The sequence below is a fragment of the Eretmochelys imbricata genome, chromosome 2 (assembly GCF_965152235.1).
Source record: "Eretmochelys imbricata isolate rEreImb1 chromosome 2, rEreImb1.hap1, whole genome shotgun sequence".
NCBI classification, from domain to species: Eukaryota; Metazoa; Chordata; order Testudines; family Cheloniidae; genus Eretmochelys; species Eretmochelys imbricata.
The window spans coordinates 27,547,612-27,574,551 of NC_135573.1; the positions used below are offsets into that span (position 1 = coordinate 27,547,612).

The 26,940-nt window shown below is 38.6% G+C and overlaps 1 protein-coding gene across 2 annotated transcripts in view; it reads left to right on the top strand.

Moving 5' to 3' along the window:
• The first annotated feature begins 7,031 nt into the window (after window positions 1-7,031).
• Window positions 7,032-26,940, top strand: part of TRPS1 (transcriptional repressor GATA binding 1) — a 201,969-nt gene continuing 182,060 nt past the window's right edge. Inside the window, exons 1-3 of one of the 2 annotated variants that reach the window (XM_077808850.1) lie at window positions 7,032-7,068; window positions 9,971-10,899; window positions 24,673-25,802. In XM_077808850.1, the coding sequence (XP_077664976.1) occupies window positions 7,032-7,068; window positions 9,971-10,899; window positions 24,673-25,802 (2,096 nt within the window). The remainder of the gene's footprint in view (window positions 7,069-9,970; window positions 10,900-24,672; window positions 25,803-26,940) is intronic. The other variant, XM_077808851.1, reaches the window with a different exon arrangement.

The following is a 26,940-nucleotide window of genomic DNA, read 5'->3' on the forward strand; positions in this document are numbered from 1 at the left end:
CATGCTTGCCTTAAAAACATTGTACATCTCTGCCCTTGCCTGTGTCATGGATCTCATCTTTTATGATGTTAAACTTATGATGAGTAGGGGAAAAATAATGAATTTAAGGTCAATAGCAATATAAAGTTGAAAGAAAAAAGCCCTCAGCTGTAATTGTTTTCGATAATGGCTATATACCATAATCTTAGTTATGACTACTAATATTCTACTGCTCTTCCCTTGGCCCATCAATATTTGTAGATTTGTACATTATTATATGCACAGTAATGTACAAATATATATTGTACTCATCTCTGAATATTTTGGGTAACACATTTTTCAAAATGACATGTGCAATTAATTCCTGAATCTGTCTTTCTTTCTATATTCATATGTTACACTGTTTCTGAACTAATATAAGTATCTTAACGTTGTCATTTGGGAATTTTACAGTTATGTTACGATTTTGTGTATCTAATTACTCTTTTGAGGATACAGGATATTACAGAATTAGAGGGGGTTCAGAGACAGGCAAGGAGAATGATTAGGGACCTGGAAAAACTTTTGTATGAAGAGAGATTTGAAAAGATTGTGATAGCTTACCCAAGAGAGGAACATGATAAAAAGATGTAAAACAGTGAATAATATAGAAATTGTATATTGGAATCTTCTATTCACCCTATGCAAGAACAAGGAAAAATTCTGTTAAATTTACAGGTGGCTAATTCAAAATTGATAAAAGAAATGCTTTTTCACACAATACATAATTAGACTGTGGAACATATTTCCACAAGATACTATTAAAGACTAGATCATAATAGAACTGAAAAAGGTATTAGAGGTTTATATGAATGTCAAGAATATCCAGAATTATAATAGCAAATACTAAAACATAAAAAAGTTATGTAAGGGATATAATCCTCATGCTTCAGAAAATAAGCCACCGTCTAACTACTGGGTGATAGGAGGAAATTTTTCTTATGGGCAGTTTATTTCATAACTGTCCACTGCAGGGTTTCTTGCACCTTACTCTGAAGCATCTGTCACTGGCTACTGTTGGAGGTAAGATACTGGACTAGAAGAAACTCTGGTCTCATCCAGTCAGGTAATTCCTATGCTTCTATAAAATGTACCTACTTTTTGCTAAATTAATAAAATAACAGGTAAATTCAGTGTGGATGTCTGGGCTGTGCGTGCCATGGGGGAGCTAAGTGTTGTTACAAAGGCAGTTGTTTCACTACTGTGAACAATCATTTTGGATTTACTCTGCAGTAAAATAACAGACTGGGGAGCACACAAAGCAACATCAACACATAAAAATTAAAACACCTTTAATACACAGAGCTGGTTTTAGACAAATTGAGAGCAGAGAAGCAGAGGTACAATATTCTCAGAAAGCATGGCCTTTTTATTCTGTTTTGGAGACTAATTTACATCCAAATAAAATGCCAGTTCATCCCATAACTGTCATGATAAATTGAAGCATTTAGATTTTTCCATGAGGTGCTCTTTCTGAACCTTATTAAATTACAAGAGGTTGGCCTTTTGCCCAGTGCTGGCTTGAAACTCTCTGTGCTGAAATAACGCACAGGAGAGTGAAATGGGCCTGGGACTCTGGAGAGCTGGGTTCTGTTCCTAGCTCTGCTGCTGACCTGCTGCATGACATTGGGCCAAGTCACTTCTCCTCTCTGGCGATCAGTTAACCCATCTGTAGAATGGAAATAATACTACTTTGTCCACCTTATAGAGTTATGTGAGGCTTAATTGATTAGTGTTTGTGAAGCCCTTGAAGATCCATGGTTGGAAGAGAGTGCAAAGCTGAACTAAAGGAAAGGGCTAACCTGTCTGTTTTTCAGGCATATCCATCCTTGATAAATTAACAGTTCTTTTTAAAAAAATACTTTTAATTGTTAAAAACAAAATATATACAGGACAGTAAGGCAGATTTGTTATTACAAAAGTAATAGTTTTGTTACTGTACATTTAGCTGGGAGATAACAAAAGGTCCAATTGTGCATCCCCGATTGGCAAATCTCCTTTTGACTTTAGTGGGAATTTCACCTGAAAATTGAATGTAGGATTATGCTGATCGTAAATTTTAAATGTAATGAGCAAGCTTTGGATCAAAGACTTAAGCAAAATGTTTTCAAACTGCACTCCTAAATTCTCTGAAATGAGCAAGCTAAATAGCATCTATTTTATCCCATAGAAAAACTTAGATTTTGTGCAGTGGCTAGAGGACTATTAATGTCCTCTGTGCTCTGAAGCATATGCTAATAGAAAATATTGTTTTCGATTAATATGATGCAAATTAATAGGAGATTTATTTGATGAGAGTTGTTTGAAAGTGATAGCACTTTCTACCTCAACAGGATTTAAGATGTCAAAGATGTACCTTTCAAGAATCATGAATGATCAATGCAGGGAGAGCAAATTTAAATGGGAATGAACAAGACAGCATAGCATGTAACTTTTTTCTTTTTTAAACAAAGTTTGAAACATTTTGTAAAGAAATGAATTGGATAATCGGTGTTTGTACTGGAGCGCCTGAAAAAGGGAGGGAAAGCCAGCTTGGTGGTTTAGTAGCTCTTCTGCCATCAAGAACTATAAGCAATATTTTTATCGGCAGCCCTGAATTTTCTAACTCGATTATGCAATCACAATTTAAGTGGTGCATACAGAATATAGAGTATCAAGACAGCAAGTCTCTTTAGACCATTGAACAGAAAACTTTTTACAAAATAATTGTTTGATCCTGCAGATCTTTACTCATGTGAGGAGCTGTAATTTATTGAAAGCAGTTACACACACGAAGGACTGGTCCTGTTATTTCAGGTTTGTAGGATCAGGCCCTCATATATTAAAAGTCAGCTGTGGGGGCACTTTGCTAGAGCCATGACTTGTCTTGCCTTGCCTTTCTTCCTTCTTTCATGTTTTGGGGCACTGATACAAAAGGGAAGGAAGTGCTCTTGAGAATCAGTGGGTTGTTTGTGAATAAGTCTATTCTGCTATCCTTCTGTTCAGAGCCCAGTGCTTCAATTCCAGATGTAAAGAGGTCTGAAGCTCCTCTTTCCTCTCAGTAGTGAAGCCTTAAGACGAGGTGTTAATTGTTCCTAGTCAGTCTCTCTGAGAGCAAGAGAGCAACGCTTGCTAGGAAACATAGCCTATTGCTGCCTTTCACTGGACGTGATAGGCAAAGGCTTGGTCTACGCTAGCATCTTACGTTGGTAGAACTACATTGCTCAGGGGTGTGGAAAATCCACACCCCTGAGTGATGCAGTTTTATTGACCTAACTCCTACTGTAGACAGCGCTGTGTTAACGGGAGGGCTTCTCCCGTTGACATAGCTACAGCTTCTCGGGGAGGTGGATTGCCTGCACCCATAGGAAAAGCCCTTCTGTCGGCATAGGTAGCATCTTCACTGAAGAGCTACTTCAGCGCCCCTGCAGCCTTTTAAGAGAAGAGAAGCCCAGGGAGGAGGGGACTTGCATTCTATAAAGAATTCCCTTCCAACAGTTAAGTGAGAGAGTCTAAAGGAGAACTAAAGCGGCAGTATGCATGAAGGAAATTGCAAAGATCCAGGGGCTTTAGACAATACCTGAGATTTCCCACATGCTATTTATACTAGCGTTACCTTCACTTAATGTAAACATGGGACAAATGCTGCCCTGATTTACACTGGTGCAATTCCATAGAAATCATTGGGGTGGCACAGGGCCTATGTCAGAGCAGAATTTGACTCAAAGTATCTACTGAAGGAGAGAGAAAAGGAGTACTTGTGGCACCTTAGAGACTAACCAATTTATTTGAGCATGAGCTTTCGTGAGCTACAGCTCACTTCATCAGATGCATACCGTGGAAAGGAGAGGAGTTTTTGTGCTTATTTGGATTCAAAAATGTAAAAGATAGATGCTCTCTAGGTGCTCTTTGTTGACCTTCTGATCATAATTGTTGCCAGTTTGGGCTGTTGAATATGCACTGGGTGGAAAGTAAATTCTAAGATTGAGGGGTCCTCATGGGGGGCACCCTACTGGAAACTGCCTTTCCTTTGGCTAGGGATTTCCAGCCTGGGAGTACTTATTGATCATGACTACAGCAGGAGGAAGAGGGAGAGAAATGGCCTGTTAGGTAGGAAGGCTTCAGCCCATTTCGGACTTTATATAGTTGGGCAGAACAAACACCTTTAACAAGACTTCTAAGTTGTTGTGTTTTTGTTGTTTGTTTGTTTTGTTTGAATAAAACCCAGCCTACAGTGTTTGTAGTATCTTTGTGTGAAATAATCTCCCCCCACCCCCTTGGAGATGAGGGAGAGAAAAAGAAAACCTCAGCAACATTTTCCCATGCCACTGCATGGTGGGGTGGAGTGTCGGAAGACATCAAAATACATGTCATTCTTCTTTGCTTTACAAGAGAATGCCAAACCAGTTCCAAAACCCCTGCTCTCTTATCCAACCCAACAATACAAACCAGTGTAAATGTATGCTATTCCACAGATAAGATTCATTTTCTAACTGTCAAGGTGTTATCAGAACTGTGATGAGGAAAAAAAGTTCAAAATGTTTTGAAAATTAGTCTGACAGTCTCCTTTTAATAATAGAGCATTTCCAAGCCCATCAGACATTGTAGGCTGGAATTCCACAGGTCTTTTTTTGTGGTCGTAATGATTTTTGAAATAATACTTTGTGCTATATAGCAGCTTTCAGTAGAGGCTCACAGAGAGTTTTACGTCCATTATTTAATTAAGCCTGGCAATACTTATGTGAGGTAGGTAACTATTAGGCATATATTAAGCTGGGACATTGAGAGTTTACTGACTTTTGCTGCATTGTTTTGGCGACATGTCTGATGTTTTAGCTCTGTGTGTGCGTGCATAATTTATATATGTGTGTATGTGTATGACACGGTGAATAGCATAATTTCCACTGTTCCTTGACACAGAGATCCTACTGCATGCTGTTAAATGTCAATATCTTTTGAATTTCTAGGATGTACTGGCATAACTAAAGCCACAGTGTTCATAGGTCCCATCGACTTGCCTTCTACTTATCTACCTGTGCCCCAAATACCATACTAGTCATTGGTATATCACAAAGTTCACACATCTTTCCAAATCTGTTATTGTAATATAAAGAAGCACACGAATAAAATCTGGCCTGAAGTTTAGTGCCTTTATAATAATCACATAATTAAAGTGTGTATATCAGAGGTAGACTCTAGCTAAATCTTACACGGAGAGCCTACTGTCTGCTTTGAATGTTTTTTACCCTGACATACAGCTGCCCTGTTAAATACTGTGCAGTCGCATTTATGGGGAACAAATATTTGATAACGTGCTCTTCAATCTAGCAGAGAAAGGTATAACATGATGCAGTGTCTGGAAGTTGAAGTTTGACAACTTCAGACTGGAAATGAGGTGTGAATGTTTAACAGTGAGGGTAATTAACCATTGGAACAATTTACTAAGGGTGGTGGTGGATTCTCCATCACTGGCAATTTTTAAATCAAGATTGGATTGCTCTTGGGATTATGTTGGGGAAGTTCTAGGGCCAGTGTTATACAAAAAGTCAGACTAGATGATCACAGTGGTCCCTTCCCTTGGAATCTATACTTCTGTGAATTTACCCACACTGACATAAACATATTCAGCTTAACAGGAAACAGGTTTTAGGTGGAAAGGGGAACAATACATTGTTCCAGGGCAATGTAACCATGAGTTTGTCAGCTGGACTAAGATGACTTGTATCTGCAATATCCTGATCTCTAAATTCTTAAATTGAGCTGGTAAGATCTCTAGCTGGTGAAAGTTGCTGGAGTACAGATTTTCCACAAAACAGTTATGACCCAGGTAACGGACAGTGCATACCTCCAGAGTCAGCGTTAACGTTTTTAGTTCAGCCTAAAAAAACAACTTCCTTTCTTCCCCCCTTCCAGGGAAAGCATGAATAACTATTACTGTGGTTTAAAAATAGAAGCACTTGTGAGGGCCTCAGATGCTATTGTGATGGATATGGGGACATATAAGTACCTAGACAGACAACTCATCACCTTCAGGAAAAAATCAGTGACCAACTTTGAACCCATTTGATCACTTTACGTTAATTTATATTTTCAAGGCTACCTCACTCCTCCCCTCCCCCATGAAAATAGGATAATGAAGGGCCACAGGCTTGTAGAACCCCCAAACCCAGTTCTGCACACTACCTTACTCAAAGGCCTGATCCAAAGCCTGTTGAAGGCAGTTTCCTTGATTTCAGAGGGCTTCAGATCAGGCTTTAAATCTTCCCTTTGTTGTGGAAAGATTACCACCTCCAGTGATGAGCAGGTAGTTCAATCTCTATGCACATTTAGCACTTAGTCTTTTTGCTGAGACTGCGAATGAACTTTTCTGTCATTGTGTGACTATGTTTTTGTCATATGGACACTTGCCTACTAGCAACTAAGTTAATACTACTTAGATTCATTTTATTGTGGGACAATATTCAACCAATAGATGATGACTTTCAGTCACTGCCAGCATGGGCTGGATTTGAACCACTGAGCTGGTATCTAATTACCAGTCCCTTTAAAGCCATACAGTTCCCAGCAATGTGGAATATATGTTAATTTATAAAAAAAGCGTTTTTTTGCTAAACAACATCTCCAGCTAGATTTCAACATCTGTTTTACATTCTTGGGTGAAACTGACATCTGAGGCAATTTAATGTGATAGCACAATCTCTATGTGCATGTGTGTGCGTGAGAGAGAGAGAGAGAGATGTAGCACTTCTCAGGCTTGACTGAAGTACAGAATAGCTTGCTGCCATTCTTGGTATAGTGCCCAGTGATGCTTGCATGTGAATATAAAATAGGCATAATAATGTTTTTAAGTGAAAGTAACATTGTGAATGCATAATTTAGGAAGGAAAACCTTTGTTTTGTTTTGTTTTGCAGATGTACAGATCAGCTCTCAAAATGTCTTCTGTGTCTTCCGTGCATCTTCTAAGACAATTGCATTAGCCCTCCTGCTAGTTGACTAATAGAATTAATAATTGTAAAAAGCACTCTAAAGCCACATGCCTTATGAAGTCAATGCTGGGTATGATTTTACAAGTATGTGATCCATTTTTTCAAGTGAAAATGTTAACTGAAAAAGTTCTTGGCACACAATAAAACATTGTGCAATCTGTTATTTGTCTTGGAGATAATAATTTGAGTGGCTATATTCTTCCTGTATCTAACTTAAGACTTGCTAGTGGATGGTTTCCTTGATTTAAAAGTACTGCAAATGTGCTTTTATTTACATAATATGTCTTTCTGAAAAATTATAGTGATGGAATTCCAGCAACAAGAAAAGTATTTCTTTTCTAAGGGTTCTCTAGAATAAATACCAACCAAGTAAATCACAGAATATTAAAAAAATAATCTTGCATACAGCTTGAGAACAATTTCTATTTATATGAAAATTTTCATATTTTTAATGACTATAAAACACAGCATGGAAAACTCCCTTAAGCAGAAGTATTCAGTGTTGCCTACATATGCACATGGCCCCTCAGACATGGAAGTTGAGATTGAACACAGGACATCTATATCTGGAGTCCTATCTAGTAAGGCTGCTTGTAGCCCCAATTTTCTTGGTGCTCTTGCGTGCGTGGGGATTCTTTTGTCTCGCTCTAGTTACATGAATATTACAAGGTCCCAAACTCTCCTTATCTACCCAAAGAACCAGTTGCAAAAACATTAAAAAACAGAAATTCAGCCCTATTTAATTTTGACCTAAGAAAACACCATGATGTTCTCTTATTAGACCTCTGGCTTCTTCTTACCTAACACAATTGATGTTCCTTTTTAATTTGCCCATGGGTTTCAGTGGAAGTATGATTAAATTATAGATCGTTTAGATTGTGTAAGCAGGTGCCAAGCAAACATGGATTTAGAAAGACACCTAGCATAGACCCTGATCCTGCAAATCATGTAAGCATATGTAACCATCAACGTGTCAGAAGTCCCATAGAACAGCAGTAATACTATTAGTCAATGGGCCTACCCAGATGCTTCAAGTTGGGCACATGCTTACATGTTTTGTGGGGTTGGGGCTGTATTGCTTAACCTGCCCTCGCTGTATCAAGAAGTCTCTGTTGTTACAGTCCTGACTAGTGACTGACTTAATTGTTCAAGTGTTATTTATTTATTTTTTCAGCACATGTATGCATTGGCAGTTATGATCTAGTTGAAAGAGGAGAAGGCATTTGGTTCACAGGCATGTTTGCTTACTAAAATAAGGAATTGCACTAGAGTGTTAAGAAACCAATTAAGACCATACGGAATGTCCGTATGTGTGTAATATGAGTTAGCACTGCATGTCCGTTTAGTCTCGTTGCGGACAATGCTGCCTGTGGATCAGCTCAACTGCAAAGACAACAAAGCCCTAGGCACAAGGGGAACATTTTCCATGAGACGTTGTCTTTTTTTCACAGAGTAGTACACGCTGCCCTTTCATGTGGAGCAGATAGAAATAGAAGGAAGTACAGATGCTGATTCCTTTATTTTACCCTCTCGCCCCAGCCCCCCTTCTCTAGGTATTGTTTTGAGAAGATCATCCTACTTTCTAGGAGGTCTGGATATGGCACCATTTGAAAAGCATCAGCACTGCTCTCAAAATTGCCAGGGGGCCCTCTGCTCACGGAAAGATGTAATGTAGCACTCACAGTCACTGTTGGCCTGGGAGCCGATGATCAAGTTTGAGTCTCAGGCTTGGCTCTCATGTATGTTAGTGCAGTCTGCTGCCACTAGACCACACACCATTTGGCAGGGGGAAAACAGCCACCATTGTGTGCAGCACCGGCAAAAAGAAAACCATAGAAAATACTGTAGAACATCTGTCTTCTACACGTAGTCAGTGTGTGAGCACAAATTGATCAAAGCAGCTGCTGATGAGCATCCTAATCCAGAGCCCATACATGCACTGTGCAAGAAGGTATCATCTTAAAAAAATTCCTCAAGGGTAATCACAATTGCCTATGTAGTGCATCTGCAGTTGGGCACCCTACCTATATACCACAGTCACCGTTCTTTCAGACATTCCCTTTTCAGTTAGCAGTAAGTCATCAATGTTAACCTCTTACTTTCTGTATGGTCACAGTTTCCATATAGAGACCTGGGAGGTATGTCTTCCTACTTGGCAGTACTGGTAATGCCTGAAGTTAAGATTCAACAGATATACAGAAAAAGATTCAGATGGTTAGACCTGCTTCACCTCCAGGTGTTTCCTGGATAGACCTGTAATCAACCAAAACAGTGAAGTAAAATTTATGGATTCAGTTTTGTAAAACTTTACTCACATTCGTAGTCCTACTGAAATCTGGCTCTCCCTATGTGGCACATAAGACTACTTGCATGAGTAATAGTTTTCAGGACTGGAGTCTAGTATTTCACGTTAATCTAGGTTGCAGTTTACAATGGTACAAAGGGGAAGCTTTTGCTAAGAAGCAACAGATATCTGTTTAGGAAAGATAACTTTCCTAAAACCTCAAAGTAACTTGCTCACCTAAATCTGATACCTTTATAATAGCCTGTTCAAGTACTCCTGGCTATGTGTGGTAGGCATATGTCTGCTAAACTACACTTTGTCTAGTTGTGCAATGTATTCACATTAGACCACAAAGGCTCCACCCCCCTCCGTATACTAAAATGATTTTCAAGAACACCTTCTTTAAAATTCCTGCTGGCTTTAACTAACCATTATTTTTGGAAAAGGTAATGAAACCTTTAATTTACTTACTCTGATGGAAGTTAGATTTTCACAGATTTTAAAGGAATTTTTGTAATTGAGTGCACTCAAAAAGTGGCCAATTTTTTTTGTATGTTTCCATTTTGCTACATAGACTAACTACTAAAATCTGTTTGACAAAAACTGTTTCTTCAGGTTTTAGAATGCTGAAAAAATGCCAGGGTTACAATCTACTCTATATTTCAAATAATTACATAATTTTTTGTCTCTCTTTTTTGGCAGATATGGTCCGGAAAAAGAATCCCCCTCTAAGAAACATTGCTAGTGAAGGTGAGGTACAGACCCTTGAGTCTACAGGTACTGAAAACGAAGAGTCTGGAAGGAAAAAAGAATTTTCTGCAGATCAGATGCAAGAAAACACTGACCAGGGTGATTCTGCAGAGCTAAACAACAAGGAGGATCTTTGCCTGCATATCCAAGAGCCATCTTCCAGCATTAAAAAAGACTTAAAAAGCTCAGTGCTGAGTGAAAAGGCTGGCTTCAATTATGAAAGCCACAATAAGGGAGGAAATGTTCTGTCCTTTCCTCATGATGAGGTGACAGACAGAAATATGCTGGCTTTCTCATCTCCAGCTGTTGGGGGAATCTGTGAGCCCTTGAAGTCTCCTCTAAGATCAGATACAGATGACACCCAAGGTGTGGTCTTCACCCCATCAGGAGATCCAGTGGAGACAGACAAAGAGCATCAGACATCGCCAAAAGCTACAGATGAAACCGTGCAAGTGCAAAGCAGTCAAACTGATGGCCAAGGCTCAAGTCCGGTCCCAGTGGCCTCAAAAAACCCACAAGTGCCTTCAGATGGGGGTTTAAGGCCGAACAAATCAAAAGCAGATTTGTCAGCAAATGATAACCCAGATACAGCGCCTCTGTCTCCAGAGCTTCAGGACTTCAAATGCAACATCTGTGGTTATGGTTACTATGGGAACGACCCCACAGATCTCATCAAACACTTCCGCAAGTACCACCTAGGGCTGCACAACCGTACCAGGCAGGATGCGGAGCTTGACACTAAAATTTTGGCTCTCCACAACATGGTGCAGTTCAGCCACTCCAAAGACTTCCAGAAAGTCAACCGCACTGTGCTTTCAGGAGTGCTGCAGGACATCAATTCCCAAAGACCTCTCTTACTAAACGGGACTTATGATGTGCAGGTTTGTATCTTCCATATCCCTACTCCACCTCCTCATACACCTGCTTCTTGCAAAGAAATAAATGGGGAATGGGATAGGCACCCCAGGTGATTATAAAGCAACTCCTACTTCCTCATCATAAACTAGCATAATTTAAGTATCTCATGTAGCCAGCTTAAACCACAGGACTGCTTAGATCCATTCAGGCTTATTGTATTCACCGTTTTATTTACCCATTGGTTGCTATAAATTACCAAAATTGTTACGCCGATGAGGGGATAGGATATATTAAGTCAGTATTTTTGGAGGTTCACTGTAAATCTGGTTGAGTAGTAACTGGCTTTTCAGTCATAGGCTTTCTTGTATGTAATTTAGTCTTTGTGATAATGAATAGTAAAAGATTTTAGTTGGCAAACAGGCAACTTAGAGTAATCGTGTCTGAAAGCTTCTCTGTATCAGAGAGAGAAACGAAAAAAGAAAATAACTGTTTAAAATAACCAGATGGACACTAGAATGTAGCTGCAAATTAAAAGGAACTACAGGTCTGTGGCTGCTGGGAGTCAAACCTTTGCTTATTGATCTTGCAGTCTTAGAGAACAGAAAGTGGGACACTAAAGTGATCTAGTGCTAGAGCAACTGGGTTATACTTCTGCACAATGGGAAACTAAGATTGGGCTGTAAAAGTAACAGTCAATAATAATATTCACACTGCAGTTCAAATTAATATGCATATAAAGGTTGGGCTATTGCCTTAGCTAATAATTTTTTGATCTAATTTTTAGCATTGATGCTACTGCATTGTCCAATACGAAGGATAAAAATTGTACATTCTTACCATAAAGAATAGATTGAAAAGATTGTCTCATGTTGTCCACTATTTTAGTTATTTGAACCTAGACAGAGATATTAATGTTAACATTTCCTTCGTGTAAAAACCGATAATCTTAAAATCTACATTTTACTGAGTTAAAAAATAATATTTTAACCCCCTTTATGAATGATCTGTGATGAGCACTAGAAGGCCTGTATACTCTTTGACCTACAAATTCACTTTGGAATAAAAATCATTTGGATCAGTTAGGAACAGAGATCGCAAGTAAAATGAGTTCAAATGTCTACCCAATTTCAGGAGCATGTTTACATCAGACATGATGGACTGACCTGGTACTAATTACCGAGAGAATTCCAAGAAACATTAAAAAAGAGAGAGAGAGAGAAGTGCAGTAGTAGAAATATTTAGTAATACCTGCAGAGACTGTTGTTACAAGGAGACAATTCAGATAGGAGGTCAAGATGGCAAACATCTCACCTTAAGGAATACTTAGAAACAGCACCACTACTCAAGCACTTGTAGCTTTTTAAGCTCTTAACTTTTTTTCCTCTCACTTGGTGAAATTCTACAAAATCTTTTTATGGAACAGCAAATCAAATCAAGATTGTTATTATGCATAAAAGCTACAGTCTTTGAACTGCTGTCTTATTAAAAGATCACTTCACTGTCTTGTGTCAGACGCTCTCTCCTGTCAAACTGTGATTAGAAAGCAAATACATGATTTAGATAAAAGAGGATGGAAGTGAATAATGTCAATGTGAAATGATGGTTTATAATTAGCACGTAATATGATGTTAATACCTGGATTTTCTGCTATAGTTTCAGTTTGCTGACTCTGGGGACAGCATCTTAGAGCAACTGATCCATGCTGTCAGGAATACGTTCAGACAGGGACAGCTAAGGCATACAGCACAGAGGAATTTGAGTTTCTAAACACACTTTCATTTTCCCCAAACAATTATTTCATTAGGTCCTTGGTTATTTATAGGAAAGTTTATGCTTGATTAGAGTGAGCTGGACACTTTTCCTATGGAGTATTTTCAGAAATAAAACAGATGTGTGAGCTAGCTCATTTTGAACTGATAGAACTAGAAGTAAAACAGCTGAACCTAGACTATACTTGTCTACTAAGCCCTGGTAGTAAGATACTGCAGGAAAGACAAAAAGCGTTAGGAAACAGCACATAGATAATCAGTTAAGATCAGTCTTTTCTCAGACCAGAAACATGTTCTAAAATAGAACAGACAGCCTATACAATGCTGCTGATTTTAAAGTAACAATTGGATCTGGAAACTTAACTTTTTAAAGAGTGCTGATTTTCTCTGCCCAATTTGGGAAGAGAAGATTAAATAAGCCTCTGTGCCAAATACTATACTTCATCACTTGCACATACACCAGATGTTGATGCAGAACATGTTAGAAGATATGTAACTGATTATTATTTTCATGCTTCACAATTCTGAACAGCTTTGCTACATTCATAAGCATACTAAAAGGACATCTGAAATTCCCCTTTGCACCCACACGTTTGTGTTGCTACCATGTCTGTTTCACAAGGGCTTGGGAAAATGTTGAAGTCTAATACAAGAGTATGGAATTGTATTAATTAGAGCTTGAATGCCATTTTATTAGAAATTGGTTGTCAGTCAAAGACTCCTACATTCTAAGAAAGAGGAACTGCATATGAATAGTAGTGGTTCATCAAAACAATCTGCTTAAAATTCTGATATGGTCTGAGGAAAAAACAACAAACCCCTCTGTAATCAAAATTAATTTGAAATGCTCGTGGAATGGGATTAAGGGCTGATTTATTGATGCAACTGCACTTAACAAACTGTTCTGTTGTTGTTAGGATGGAGGTAGTTAGGGATTTATGATGTTTTAGGCAAGGAAGATGGGTACAGAAGCTAGAGGGTGGGTATTAGCACAGCCTCACATATTTAATCTGTCTCATGGTGATTAGTCAGGTTTTGTGCTATATGAAAGTTTCACCCGTGGGGCTTGCTACTGACTCTTGGACTCTGTGTATATAAGGCCTGTTTAGAAAAAACTGTAAACAAAAAACAAACATCCCCTCCCCCCCAACATGCACCATAGAAAAAGGAAGAGACTAGAGAAAAATCCAGTATCAGTTTTTAGACTGATAAGGACTAGGTCCGTTTGCAAGGGCTTGTGGGGGAAAAAAAATCAAATCTGTTTTGAAACATATCACACGAGCAACACCTGCCTCTGTGCAACCTTTTAGAAATATGTTTTTGTTATCCTGCTTTCATCCCCAAAATACAGGTGCACATTATGGCTTCAAGTCCAGGTACACAAACTCCTTTATTATTTCTTGTAAAACACAGTGACTTTGTGAAGTAAGGATGTACGTAATTCAGACCATAGAACCTTGTGGTCTTACTGCTGTGTAGGCTTTGACTTGTCTAGAATATTTAATGAAGAGGAAGATGTCTTTGGCTTCTTTAGAGATGAGATGTAATTTGGGGAGTAAATTTTTAAATGCTTTGTCCCTCCCCCCTTTTTCTTGAGTTCATTGAGATATATCCAGTTTTATAGGATTGGGTACATTCTGTTGAGCAGTTTCTGGGAGATTAATACAATATGAATTTTAGAAAACATTTGTTAGCACATTGCTGTTTTGCCAGACAAGTGCCTTATCAGCTTTATGCGGTTATCAGAGTGATATCTTCCCATGAGATAAATGGAGTGCTCAGTTTTGCTGATTTCCATTTAATTAATTTCTCCTCTAATTTTGCCAATCTCCACTAGTCTTGGTAGCCATTTTATATTTGTCAAGGTTCCTTCCCCACTCTGAACTCTAGGGTACAGATGTGGGGACCTGCATGAAAACCTCCTAACCTTATTTTTACCAGCTTAGGTTAAAACTTCCCCAAGGTACAAACTATTTTCCTTTTTCCGTTGGACTTTATTGCTGCCACCACCAAGCATCTGACAGATATATAACCAGGAAAGAGCCTGCTTGGAAACGTCTTTCCCCCCAAAATCCTCTCCAAACCCTACACCGCCTTTCCTGGGGAAGGTTTGATAAAAATCCTCACCAATTTGCATAGGTAAACACAGACCCAAACCCATGGATCTTAAGAACAATGAGCAATCAGGTTCTTAAAAGAAGAATTTTAATAGAAGAAAAAGTGAAAGAATCACCTCTGTAAAATCAGGATGGTAAATACCTTACAGGGTAATTCGATTCAAAACACAGAGAATCCCTCTCAGCAAAACCTTAAGTTACAAAAAGACACAAAAACAGGAATATCCATTCCATTCAGCACAGCTATTTTATCAGCCATTTAAACAAAACAGAATCTAACGCATATCTAGCTAGATTACTTACTAAGTTCTAAGACTCCATTCCTGTTCTGTTCCTGGCAAAAGCATCACACAGACTGAGAGAACCTTTGTTTTCCCCCCCTCCAGCTTTGAAAGTATCTTGTCTCCTCATTGGTCATTTTGGTCAGGTGCCAGTGAGGTTATCCTAGCTTCTTAACCCTTTACAGGTGAAAGGGTTTTTCCTCTGGCCAGGAGGGATTTTAAAGGTGTTTACCCTTCCTTTTATATTTATGACAGTTCTGTAGCTCTGCAAACTTGTGGGGAACTTATCCAGCTTTAGTCTGTTTAGTTTTTTTTTTCCGTGTGGATATTACCACTAAACACAGCTCTGACTGAGGAGGCAAGTTTCATTGGTTAATAAGAAGCTGTTGAAAGTGTTCCCTAATTGTTATCTAATGCATCCAGACGAAGCATTCTGTTGTGTGACCATCCTACAGACTAATCAGAGGCTGGGAGCAGACCTTTTTCTCACATTAAAGGTATGCGGTGTGATTGGGGATTAAGTCAGTGCTGTCGTAACTAGGATTCAATCCAGTAGGAACCAGTAGTTCTATTATTAATAATTTCTTCTATTCTATTCTCCACTCTTAAATGTCATTAATATACGGATTAGATGGGGAGCTGTGGAGTTAAGAGCAAGAGGGCTTGATCAGTTTGTGGGGATATAAATGTAGCTGACATCCCTCCTGATCATTATGGCTTCCACTAGTAGCTTTGGCAGTTTTCACAAAGGAATCTCTACAAATGTGTTCAGAATCTATACTGGAGACGTAAATAACTACAGTGATCACACTTGTGTTAGTAGCATAGTCCACTTTCAAGAGGAATCTGCCTTCTGATTCTGATATTTGTTACTAGCGTTTAAAGAGTAAATAATAACGATTAAAGCTCCTGCATTTTTGTGGATGTTAATGATGAGCTGAATACATTGCTTAACTGACCGCTTTTCAAGTTCATCTTGGACATTAGGTGAGCTACCCGTAAAATCACTAATTTTATGTTGCTTGTTGACATCAGTTAATGAAAACTTTCATTTAACTGGATTTTAACTTTCTCTTGTGTTTAGAGAAACTGATCTAAATTTGATTTTCTAGGGTTTATTGGCATTTAGCTCAGTTATTCCAAAACCAGGCCCTAAAATATGGAAGTGGTACTTTGTTCATTGGTCTGGTTAGGAATTGCTGTGCATGAGTGTGTCCTGGTATGCTGTTTCCAGGAGCAAATTCTGTACAAACTCATATACATTATTGCCTTTGGATATCCCCCCACAATTCTAATATTTGATTGTTGACTGTGAAATCTTAGCTTCCAGCTGGATCAGAGTTCTTTGTGCACTCATTAGCTTCTTCATTTCTTTTTACTTTGTGAGCTCCTGTTTCCTACTGTGCATCTTGGTAGCCCTATGGTATCAGTTGAACTGATCCAGTTTCCTGTGAATGGCCAAACTGATACTTTTGTTTCTCCCATTTGAAAGATTAGGTTTTCCTAAAAATATTGCACATAGGTTAGATCTGAAAATAGTCACTTTTGACCTGATACTGCAATGAGTTCTGTGCAGATGGTCCTAGCAATCATGTGGGAAATCTGTTGATGCAAATGGTACTTTACACAGGTGCCAGAGATCTCACCACAAGGAACTTGTTGCATGGTTGGGGTCTTTCTCTGACTGCTGAATGGCATGACACTCTAATGTGCTCTAATTGGATCTGGGTGCACTGAACACCTCAAGGATATGTCCAGAACACAACACAGGTTGGCTCTGATGAATCTACTGTTCTCCATAGTTGCTATAGAAGCCAGTGGCCTTTCTCTTTCTTCCCTGGTGTCCTCTATTAGAATTCTTTTTGTCGAGGTCTGGCTGTCACCCCATATCTCTCAATGCATCTCAGTAATTTGATTTATTCCATGAGAGTCAGAGTAAGTCTAGATTGAGTCCAAATGAACAGTAGGCTGAAGTGGAGCAGCAGTCTGATATGTCTACTTACTGTGCATATTATCTGGGAATCCGGATTTCCTCTGTATTTAGTTTCCAACAGTCATGACATTAGGTTTTCAAAAAATTAAGGATGACCCCATCACCATGAATAGAACAAATGACATATTAGTTATTTTGTTGAGATTTAATACAAAATATTGTATTTGTGCATATAAATAAGTACTTGGTAACATTGACATAGGGTAATATTAATTGTGTATCAATAGGAGAATTTTTTTTTATCTACACAAATAGACCTGTTGAAGTCAATTGGACTACTCTTGTGAGTGCTCACTCATACGAGTTAAGGTCTTGCAGTCTGGTTCAGAATGTTTGCATCTTCAAAACACATACCCAGTGTTAGCTCAAATGGAATCTCTGCATTTACTAGCCTATCTACTGAGAGCTTTCTAAATATATAGTGCTTAAGATAGTAAATTCTAAAAATTATTATTTGTATCTAAAATAGCTATACGTTCCAGAACTGCCAGACCTTGAGACATTGTGCCCCAAAGTAAGATGCCGTCTAAACTGATATCTTTATGATCCCCTCAGTCTTTGTCTCAAGCAAAGCATTTGAGGACAAATTATACCAGCTGCAGAACAGATATTTAGATCAGCATTTTTAGTTCAAACAAAGGTTATTGCTACAGTCGTACAAAAGTGCTATAGATTGGAGTACCATTTCAGTGTTCTGAGACAGGCTCTGTTACCATCTCTCCTTTTTTGATGTACTGCTTGTATCTTAGTCTTTATGCTAGTGTTCGCCAGTGGTGTATTATGTCTGTTGATGAAGAGAGCAGGTAAAAGTAATAAAAATAAAGGAGACACTTAGATATAAGCTGAAAGGACAGAAACAAAAACACACAACAAAAAAAAGAAGAAAAGCACAGAAAATAAAGTTTTCTAAAATTATGGGGCCAGATCCTTCACTGGTGTAAATCAGTGTAGCTGCATTGATGTTAATGGGGCTATGTTAACTTACAGCAGCCAAAAATCTGTCCCATAATTTAAAATATATTTTAAGGGTATGAAGAATGGCATGGTGTGTTATATTTTCTCTGGTGTTAAGTATTGTTGTACAGTACTTTAAATGCAAACCAAGTTCCTGGTTCTAAGAGTTTCTGAGTGTCACTGGCTCCCATTGTTTTAACAGAGCCTGGCTTGATGGCCTTAAATTAAAAACTATTGTGGTTCTGTCAGACTTTTGTTTAAAAAAAAAAAGGCCTGATCTTACTACCTTTTAAAGTCCATGCCAAATCTCCCACTGACTTTAATGGAAATGGAATCAATCCTGAGAAGAGCATGCTTATTTCAAGTGTCTGTGACCCCCATAGGTGCTTGCTTGCTTGCTTGCTTAAGAGATGCAAATAACACAGAAAGCTTGGGGACTGCATGGGCTCTTAGCATCGCTAACACAACTCTGTTCTTCCTGCACAGGCATTAATACCATTTTAGTGCATAATTCAAAGGGTAGATATACCCTAAAGATTCTTCCATGTTGTGAGAGGTAGTTCTTCCTCTCGGAGTTTAAGGAACTGGTAGGGTGGTTTTATAGAAACAAGCATTAAAGCCAAGAATCTGTCCTGGCCTGCATGACATGAAGAACTTCATAAGTGTGGGTTTGTTAAAATGTTCTGGATGCTATATTGCACAAAGCAACTGGATAAACAGGAGCATTAGAAAATATTTTAGGATTAGAAGATTAAGAGTAATTGGCAAATGGAAAACTGGATAGTACAGGGGATTGGTAAAGGATCTACAGCCTTTCACCTCCTCGTTAGTGACTGAAATGTGGCCCAGGTAATCAGAAATGAAGACTGATTTACATCTGATGCTCCAACTTCGTTGCCTGGTCCAGTTGCAAGTAGGCAAAAGTCAGTTTTTGAGAAATCACCATGACCATGTACATCCTAATCAACAATCACACCAGAACCCAAGGATTTCATGGCTGCAGAGGCTGAATTTACACTATCAATCCTTGAGTGTTATGCGCATGTAGGACATTAGTTCCTACAGGAAGAATTTGCTTTCTAAAATAGATAAAGAGAGTAACTGGCAGATACTATGGATTCCTTGGTAGACTGCTGTTCTGTTAAATCAGAAAAATAGTCTAAGCCATTTGCCATAATAATGAATTCAGGATTGGCTTTGGAAACGAGAAAAGCAAGTAAAGTTGTGAGGGAGAGTATTCTGGGTCAGCAAAACCAAATAAAAACACCTTCTTAGATTTAGAAGCACTGAAAAAATCTTTATACTCTTCCATAAAAAAGAAACAAGGGATGCATGCATCCTATAATAATTAAAAAATGAAACACAAACAAACAAAATAAAACCCCAACCAACCCTCTAAAACGCTAAATAGGTCATGACATCATCAAGAGTTAGAGACTTAAATAAAGGCAACATACATTCAAATATCTACCAGAAATTTTTTATAAATAAATTGCCTTTGTAAAGTGCTTTTCAACTGGATCTAAGCATATTAAAAACATGAAATCTCCAAACACTGCCCATCTTTCAGATGGGGAATCTGAGCCACAAAGTGATTAAGTGACTTAGCTAAGGTTGCAAAGCCAAGACTAGAATCCAGGAGTTCTGATGCCCACTCCCTTGCTGTAATTATTAGACTAATGGGGAGTTAAAAATTCTAAAACACCAGCACATGAAAGAAGGGTGGCCCAGTTGTACAAAAGAGTGTACATTAAAAACAAGGCAAAAACCTTCCCCCAGATACAGGTGATGTTCTATAGAACACCCAGTAAATGCTCTAATGAATTATCTTAATAATGATGAGTAAGAGCAAAATAAAGATTCAGATGTTTTGCACATCTAATGACCAAATGGTTGAGGCTATATAAACACCTTAGTTACTTAAAAACTACCTAGGAATACATTTTATATTGGAAAACCCCAGAAGGCCTTTAATACATTTTGTATACTAAATATACACAGAGGCTTGTAGCTGCTATGGAAGTTAGATCTTGAAGGATTGAGAGTACCCAAAAGAGTGAAGAATGCACTTGAAACTGTTCTAAGTAGTAATCATCTGTAAGGAACACTGGAGAAACAAGATGGGCGAGGTAATATCTTTTATTGGGCCAACTTCTGTTAGTGAGATAGACAGACAAACTTTCATGCTTACACAGAGCTCTGAAACTTGTCTTGTTTGCCAACCGCAGTTGGTCCAATAAAATATATTACTTCACACACCTTGTTTCTCCAGTGTTTCATACACCTGGTTACAATCTAGAACAGTTTTAAGTGCATTCTCTACTCTTTCGTTTGGGTAGCCTCAATCCTTCAAGATCTAAGATGACTTAAGTTGTCTCTCTAATATCCTGGGACCAACGCTGCTACAACAACACCGTATGTAAGGAATACTGACATTTAACAAAATCAAACTTCCTCTTATCAGGTTCTTTTATATTTTCTGGCTGTTTTTAACAATAATGGAAAAGAAGCACAAATTTAATTCTACTGAAGAGATGAACTGAATCCCTATGGTGATTTTGGTCATAGCCTGTTAGCATGGCCAGTTATTTAAGACTGAACTCTACTGATAATTGTTGACGTTCATGAATGGATTAAACTATTAACTAAAAAGAGTTTGGATTTTTAGATGCTTTAGATGAGTGATCCTTACTAATGGGATTTATTTCAGTTTAATCCATAACAGGCTCAGATCCTCAAAGGTATTTAGGCTTGTAACTTCCATTGAAATCTGTGGCTGAGGTGGGAATGGGACCTGGACTCCTGAGTTCAAGTCCACTGCTCTAGTCACTAAACTATTTTTCCATCCTAAGGAGGGCCTGCTACAGAAGGAGAATGCTGAATGTGAGTCATCCCTCTGTGTATCTGCCTGGGAGCCATAGGTTTGAGGATGTTTTTTTAACCCCAGCCCTGCTCACTCTGCACTCCTGCTTGTGGGAAGAGTAAAGTTGGACTCCACAGCTCTATTAGAACTGCAGCTTTTTAGTGTTGCTTTGTCCTCTTCCTTGTGATTTTTGTGCTGGCAGGGAACGCATGGGTTAGAAAGTAAAACACAGAGGATGTGAGGGGAATGGGAATGAACTGTTGGAGTAAGTACCTGAAGCTGGCCATCACCTTGGAAATTTCAGAGAAATATGGATGGAGTATGTTTTCTTTCGCTCCCCCTCCCCCCTTCTCTCTCTCTCTCCCCTTTATTCCATTCTCCCTGGAAAAGGAAAGAGAGCAAGAGGAAAATATATATATACACAGAGAGAGAGAGAATTTGCTGTCCTTACATAGAGATATGATATGTAACTGAGAAATCTGAAAGTCAAGCCAAGACTTGAGTAGAATACATGAATCCAAACGCTTTGGCAAATGGGATAGGCTTCATCCAAATTCGGCTGGCTGAAAGCTGAGGCAGTTTTAGTTTATATCATTACTACTTTCCTTCAAGTGCTTCTGCTAGCCTTGCTACATGGAAGCTAGTTTCCTTGTTCCTTTACCTGATGACCCTAGTGGAGGCTTTAAATAGGTTTTCTGCGCTTGAAAAATGACTTTTGGGTGTAATAACATTAAGATGACCTTATGTTACCTTTCACGTACACCCTCTGCTAATGGAATCCATTATTTTAAATTGTGGTAGGGTACTCAGTGAAATGCCGGTCCAACAATCGGTAATCAGTTACATTCCAGTGTTTTAAAGATTTTTTTCCCCTCTGTTGCAACTAGTAAGCACAAGATATATTATAAATTCTTAATTCTCTTTTATCCTTGCGTTGCAGAGAAGGAGGTTAGCATGGGATACTGAACTTGCTATGTAGGGCATTCATCAGGATTAGGAAAAGTTACAAAAATATATTCATTTACAGCTACTCTGTTGGGTAAAATACTGATACGATTAATATGTTTTTCCAATGTACATTCCAATGTAATTAGCAACAAGCATCAGTTTGGCTTATTGTCATTCCTGCTTCCTAACTGATGTCCAAAGAGCGCCTGTCCTGCAAAGATGGACTTGTTGTCTGTAGGCTCTCCAGATGGACTCATAAGAATAATGGATGTATTTACTCATAAAAGCCACTTAAGGTAAAGTATTTTGGCTGGTTGTTCAGTGCAAGAGCAAAATAAACAAACACTGAATGAAAAAACAGATCTCCTTGCAACCAAGTTAATCACACACAGAGTGGCTGTTATTTTCTGTTTTCCTTAATTCCTTCAATGCCCCTTTACATTAAAGGCAGAGATGTTTCACTGAACATCAGCGAAACTTTGAACATTTGAAATAACGTGATGGATGAGGACCAAATGAGCCAAATCCTGTGGAGTAGCTGCAGTTCCCACGGACTTCAGCGGATCAAGCCAAGCATGTTTTGCCTCCATTTTTTGCTATCCTGTTTTTAGCAATAGGAACCAATGACCCTCTGCAGTAGTCAGTCCCCCAAAACTGCTCCCTCCCAAAGAACTCCTCAGAGCCAAACTCTTAGCTTGAAATTGGGACTCTGAAGCCCCATAGTAATGTTAAATCCTGGTTATACCATGGTGCCTTTCGATCTCGTGGTTATCTATTTAAATATCTTTGCCAGACACACACAGATTTCATTTCAGCTTATCAGAAAAAAGTTTTAACCAGCTCATTAGAATCATGTTTCTTTAAAACAAGAATCAGAGGCTGAAAAGCATCTTTATACCATGATTTAGCAACTTATTGACTCACTATATGTATTTAGTGCTGATGGCATACAAGGCATAGCATCTTATACTCCAAGCTAAATGGCTAAAAGGCATTTATATTATATGCATTTTAAAATGTTTACATGTCGTGCTCTTTGTATGTCTGAGTCTTTCCGTATGGTGTGATTTTGAATGAGCAGTGATCACATGCTTGCTCTGTGGCACAGCTGTTGAAGAGGGGAAGAAAAATATAATTACACCATTTGCCTAATGCATTACAACTGAATCCCAGAGAAAAGCAGTAATTCACTTAACAGTTGGGGGAATGAAAATCTGAGCCTGCACGGAGTGTGTCGAAACGTTCTACGCCCTTGTTAAAGCCCTTCTCACACAGAAAAATCCAAGGCATGCCACTGCCGCATGGAAGCTTCCATGACATCTCTGCTTATTTGGAATGGTATACCAAGGGTGAACTGGGTGAAGGGTGGGTGGGTGTAAAAGGTAATTGGTTGCTGAATATTGTGTAATTGTTATAATTCAGGAAAAGAAGTAAAGCTGTGGTGAGATTTTTGTCATGAGAGACTTTTTCCCCTTCCCTCCTCGGTTCCTTTTTTGGCCATCAAACCAGTTGTACAGGAGCAGCAAATCTCTCTATGATGTCACAAGGCAGGTGTGGTGCACTCATGGGAAGGGCAGGACTGCCTGCTATGAGAACAGAGATTTTAATAACATAAGCCTGGAAGCCTTGCTTCCTTCCTTCCTGCAATCCATGTGCTCATAGATCATGAGAACAGTTAAGTAGACCTACCTTTTTTTTTTTAAAATTAGTGATGTCATGATTTTGGGTGTAGTAAGTTTCTTTCTTTGCCACATGCCATTTTTCTACAGTAATTTTTCCATCCTTATTTTACTGAGTTAGAGCTCTTAATAGGAAAAGAACAGAAGATTTCCTTGGAGAATGTCTGCACTGAGTAATCTTTGAGAAAATTGCCTTTCAGTTCAGAGAGCAACCCCCATATTTCTAAAAAGGAGTCTCAGTGGATACTGGATGCTGTTGTAAGAATGCTCTTTATATGAAGGAGTGGATGTAATCAGGCACAGTCAACTGAATTTGGTTTTCAAATTTCATTTTTGTGCGTTCAGATTCATAAAACTGTGGTACTCCTTGTGCTGTAATACTGACTTCCACTCCAAATTCTTTGTCATATTGGCAGATCAAGACTTGGGGCCTGATCCTGTATTCCACACTCAGCTAAAACACTCGCAAAAGTCTCCTATTGAGGGATATCTATATTAGCTTGATTTTAAAGAGGAAGATGGGGTAGTACTTTAGAGCTGACAAAGTGGGTATTCACCCATGAAAGCTTATGCTCCAATATGTCTTTTAGTCTGTAAGGTGCCACTTTTACTTTAGAGCAGTGAAGGATGGATGGTACAGTGGTACTTTAATAACCTGGTACTTTAGAGAGCTGGGTTCATGTCCCTACTCTGCCACAGACTTCCTGTGTGATGTTGCGTGAATCACTTAGCCTCTTTGCGTCTCAATTCTCCATCTGTAGAATGGAGATAATAGTACTTCCCTACCTAAAATGGATGTTGTGAGTTAAAGATTGTGATGTGCACAAACGCAACAATAATGGTGGCCATATAAGTACAGAAGATACATAGGAATTAGCCAAGAGATATCCAGGTCCAGCTCTATGAAACTGGGCAAGTCTCTTTCACGTATGCGTGCCTCCATTTCCACAACTGAAAAATGGGCACAATATTTATTCAACTTTGTAAAGCACGTTGAGATCTTCAGATGTAAAGTGCTGCAGAAGTGAAGGGTTTTATTACTATTTTATGACATAGTTGTTACAAATGAGACAATGGTGATGTAGATCTTATTAAAATTTATCCTTAAATTTTTGTATGATTCCTTTTTTTCCCATTTGGTTTTTGAATAATTCTTCAGTATAGCTAAAATTATCTCATTCTTTTTTCATAGGTTACTTTAGGTGGAACCTTTATTGGCATTGGACGGAAAACTCCAGATTGCCAAGGTAACACCAAGTACTTCCGCTGCAAATTCTGCAACTTCACCTACATGGGCAACTCATCAAATGAACTAGAGCAACACTTCTTACAGACTCACCCGAACAAAATGAAAGCCGTCCTTCCCTCCTCTGAATCTGGGAAACCCTCAGAGAAAAACTCCAATAAATCCAGTCCTACTCTTCGATCATGTGATTCTGGAGACTTGGGGAAGTGGCAGGACAAAATCACCGTAAAAGCAGGAGACAACACACCAGTTGGATACTCGGTGCCTATCAAACCCATAGATTCTTCTCGACAAAATGATACAGATGCCACCAGTTACTACTGGTGTAAATTTTGCAGTTTCAGCTGTGAATCATTCAGCTCTCTCAAACTATTAGAACATTACAGCAAACAGCATGGGGGAAATCAATCAGGAAGCCTTCATCCAGATCTAAATGATAAACTTTCTAGGGGATCTGTCATTAATCAGAATGACCTAGCCAAAAATGCAGATGGGGAGCTAGTAACAAAGACAGAAAAGGGCTCTAGTGTGGCAAAAAAGAAAGACTTCTCTAGCAAAGGAGCAGAGGATAATGTTGTGACAAGCTACAACTGTCAGTTCTGTGACTTTAGGTACTCAAAGAGCCATGGCCCAGAAGTAATAGTGGTGGGCCCACTTCTCCGCCATTATCAGCAGCTACACAACATTCACAAATGTACCATTAAACACTGTCAGTTCTGTCCTCGGGGCCTCTGCAGCCCAGAAAAGCACCTTGGAGATATCACTTATCCGTTTGCTTGCAGAAAAAGTAATTGTTCCCACTGTGCTCTCTTGCTCTTGCACTTGTCTCCTGGGGTGACAGGAAGCTCTAGAGTCAAACACCAGTGCGATCAATGCTCATTCTCCACTCCTGATGTAGATATTCTCCTGCTTCATTATGAGAACGCACATGAAGCCCAGACATCTGATGTCAAACAAGAAGCAAATACCCTTCAAGGGATGGATGGGCCACTGACTCTCAAAGAGAACAAAGAACACTCATGTACCAAATGTGACTTTATTACCCAGGTGGAAGAAGAGATTTCTCGACACTACAGGTACAGTGAATTTTAAAATTACATATAGTAACACACAAAACAAACAAACCCTGAACACTTCTATGAAATGTCAGGGATCCTAGTATACTGAAGAAACTTGAAATTAGATCAAAATGGGAATACATATAGGTGTATCTCTGTATCTGTTTACATAGTGCCAAATCCAACTCACATTTACTTTGGTCAAACTCCAGGTGAGTCAATGGAGTTATTCTAGATTTAAACCAGTGCACCTAAGAGCAAAATTTGGACTTGTGTGAATGCTGTGGTTCCTGCATATTTGAGATTTGCTGTGCTGTTTTCCATCTGAAATACTTCTAGCTACCTTCTGCCAGAAAGCTGATATCTTCATTTATGAAGGGAATCCAAATGTTTTTCTTCCCAAGACTGACTATAGGTCTATTTCTTTCATGCTTTATAGTACAGTACTCTTATTAACTACCTTATTGTAATATTTTCCATCGCAATTCCAACAATTCAGTGATTAAGGACATTCTGCTGTTGTTTAGTATTCCTTTTAGGGCTGTTGATTAATCACAGTTAACTCACACAATTAACTCAAAATAATTAATCGTGATTAACCACTTTGTTAATAGAATACCAATTGAAATTTATTAAACATTTTTGGATGTTTTTCTTCATTTTCAAATATATCGATTTCAGTTACAACACAAAATACAAAGTGTACAGTGCTCACTTTATATTATTTTTTATTACAAATACTTGCACTGTAAAAATGATAAACAAACGAAATAGTATTTTTCAATTCACCTCAAACAAGTACTGTAGTGCAATCTCTTTATCATGAAAGTGCAGCTTACAAATGTGGGGGTTTTTGTTACATATCTGCGCTCAAACAAAACAATATAAAACTTTAGAGCCTACAAATCCACTCAGTCCTACTTTTTGTTCAGCCAATTGCTAAGAGATACAATTTTTTTTTACATTTACTGGAGATAATGCTGCCCACTTCTTAATTACAATGTCACCTGAAAGTGAGAACAGGCGTTTGCATGGCACTGTTGTAGCTGGCATTGCAAGATATTTGTATGCCAGATGTGCTAAAGATTCATATGCCTGTTCATGCCTTGGCCATCATTCCAGAGGACATGCTTCCATGCTGATGACTCTCGTTAAA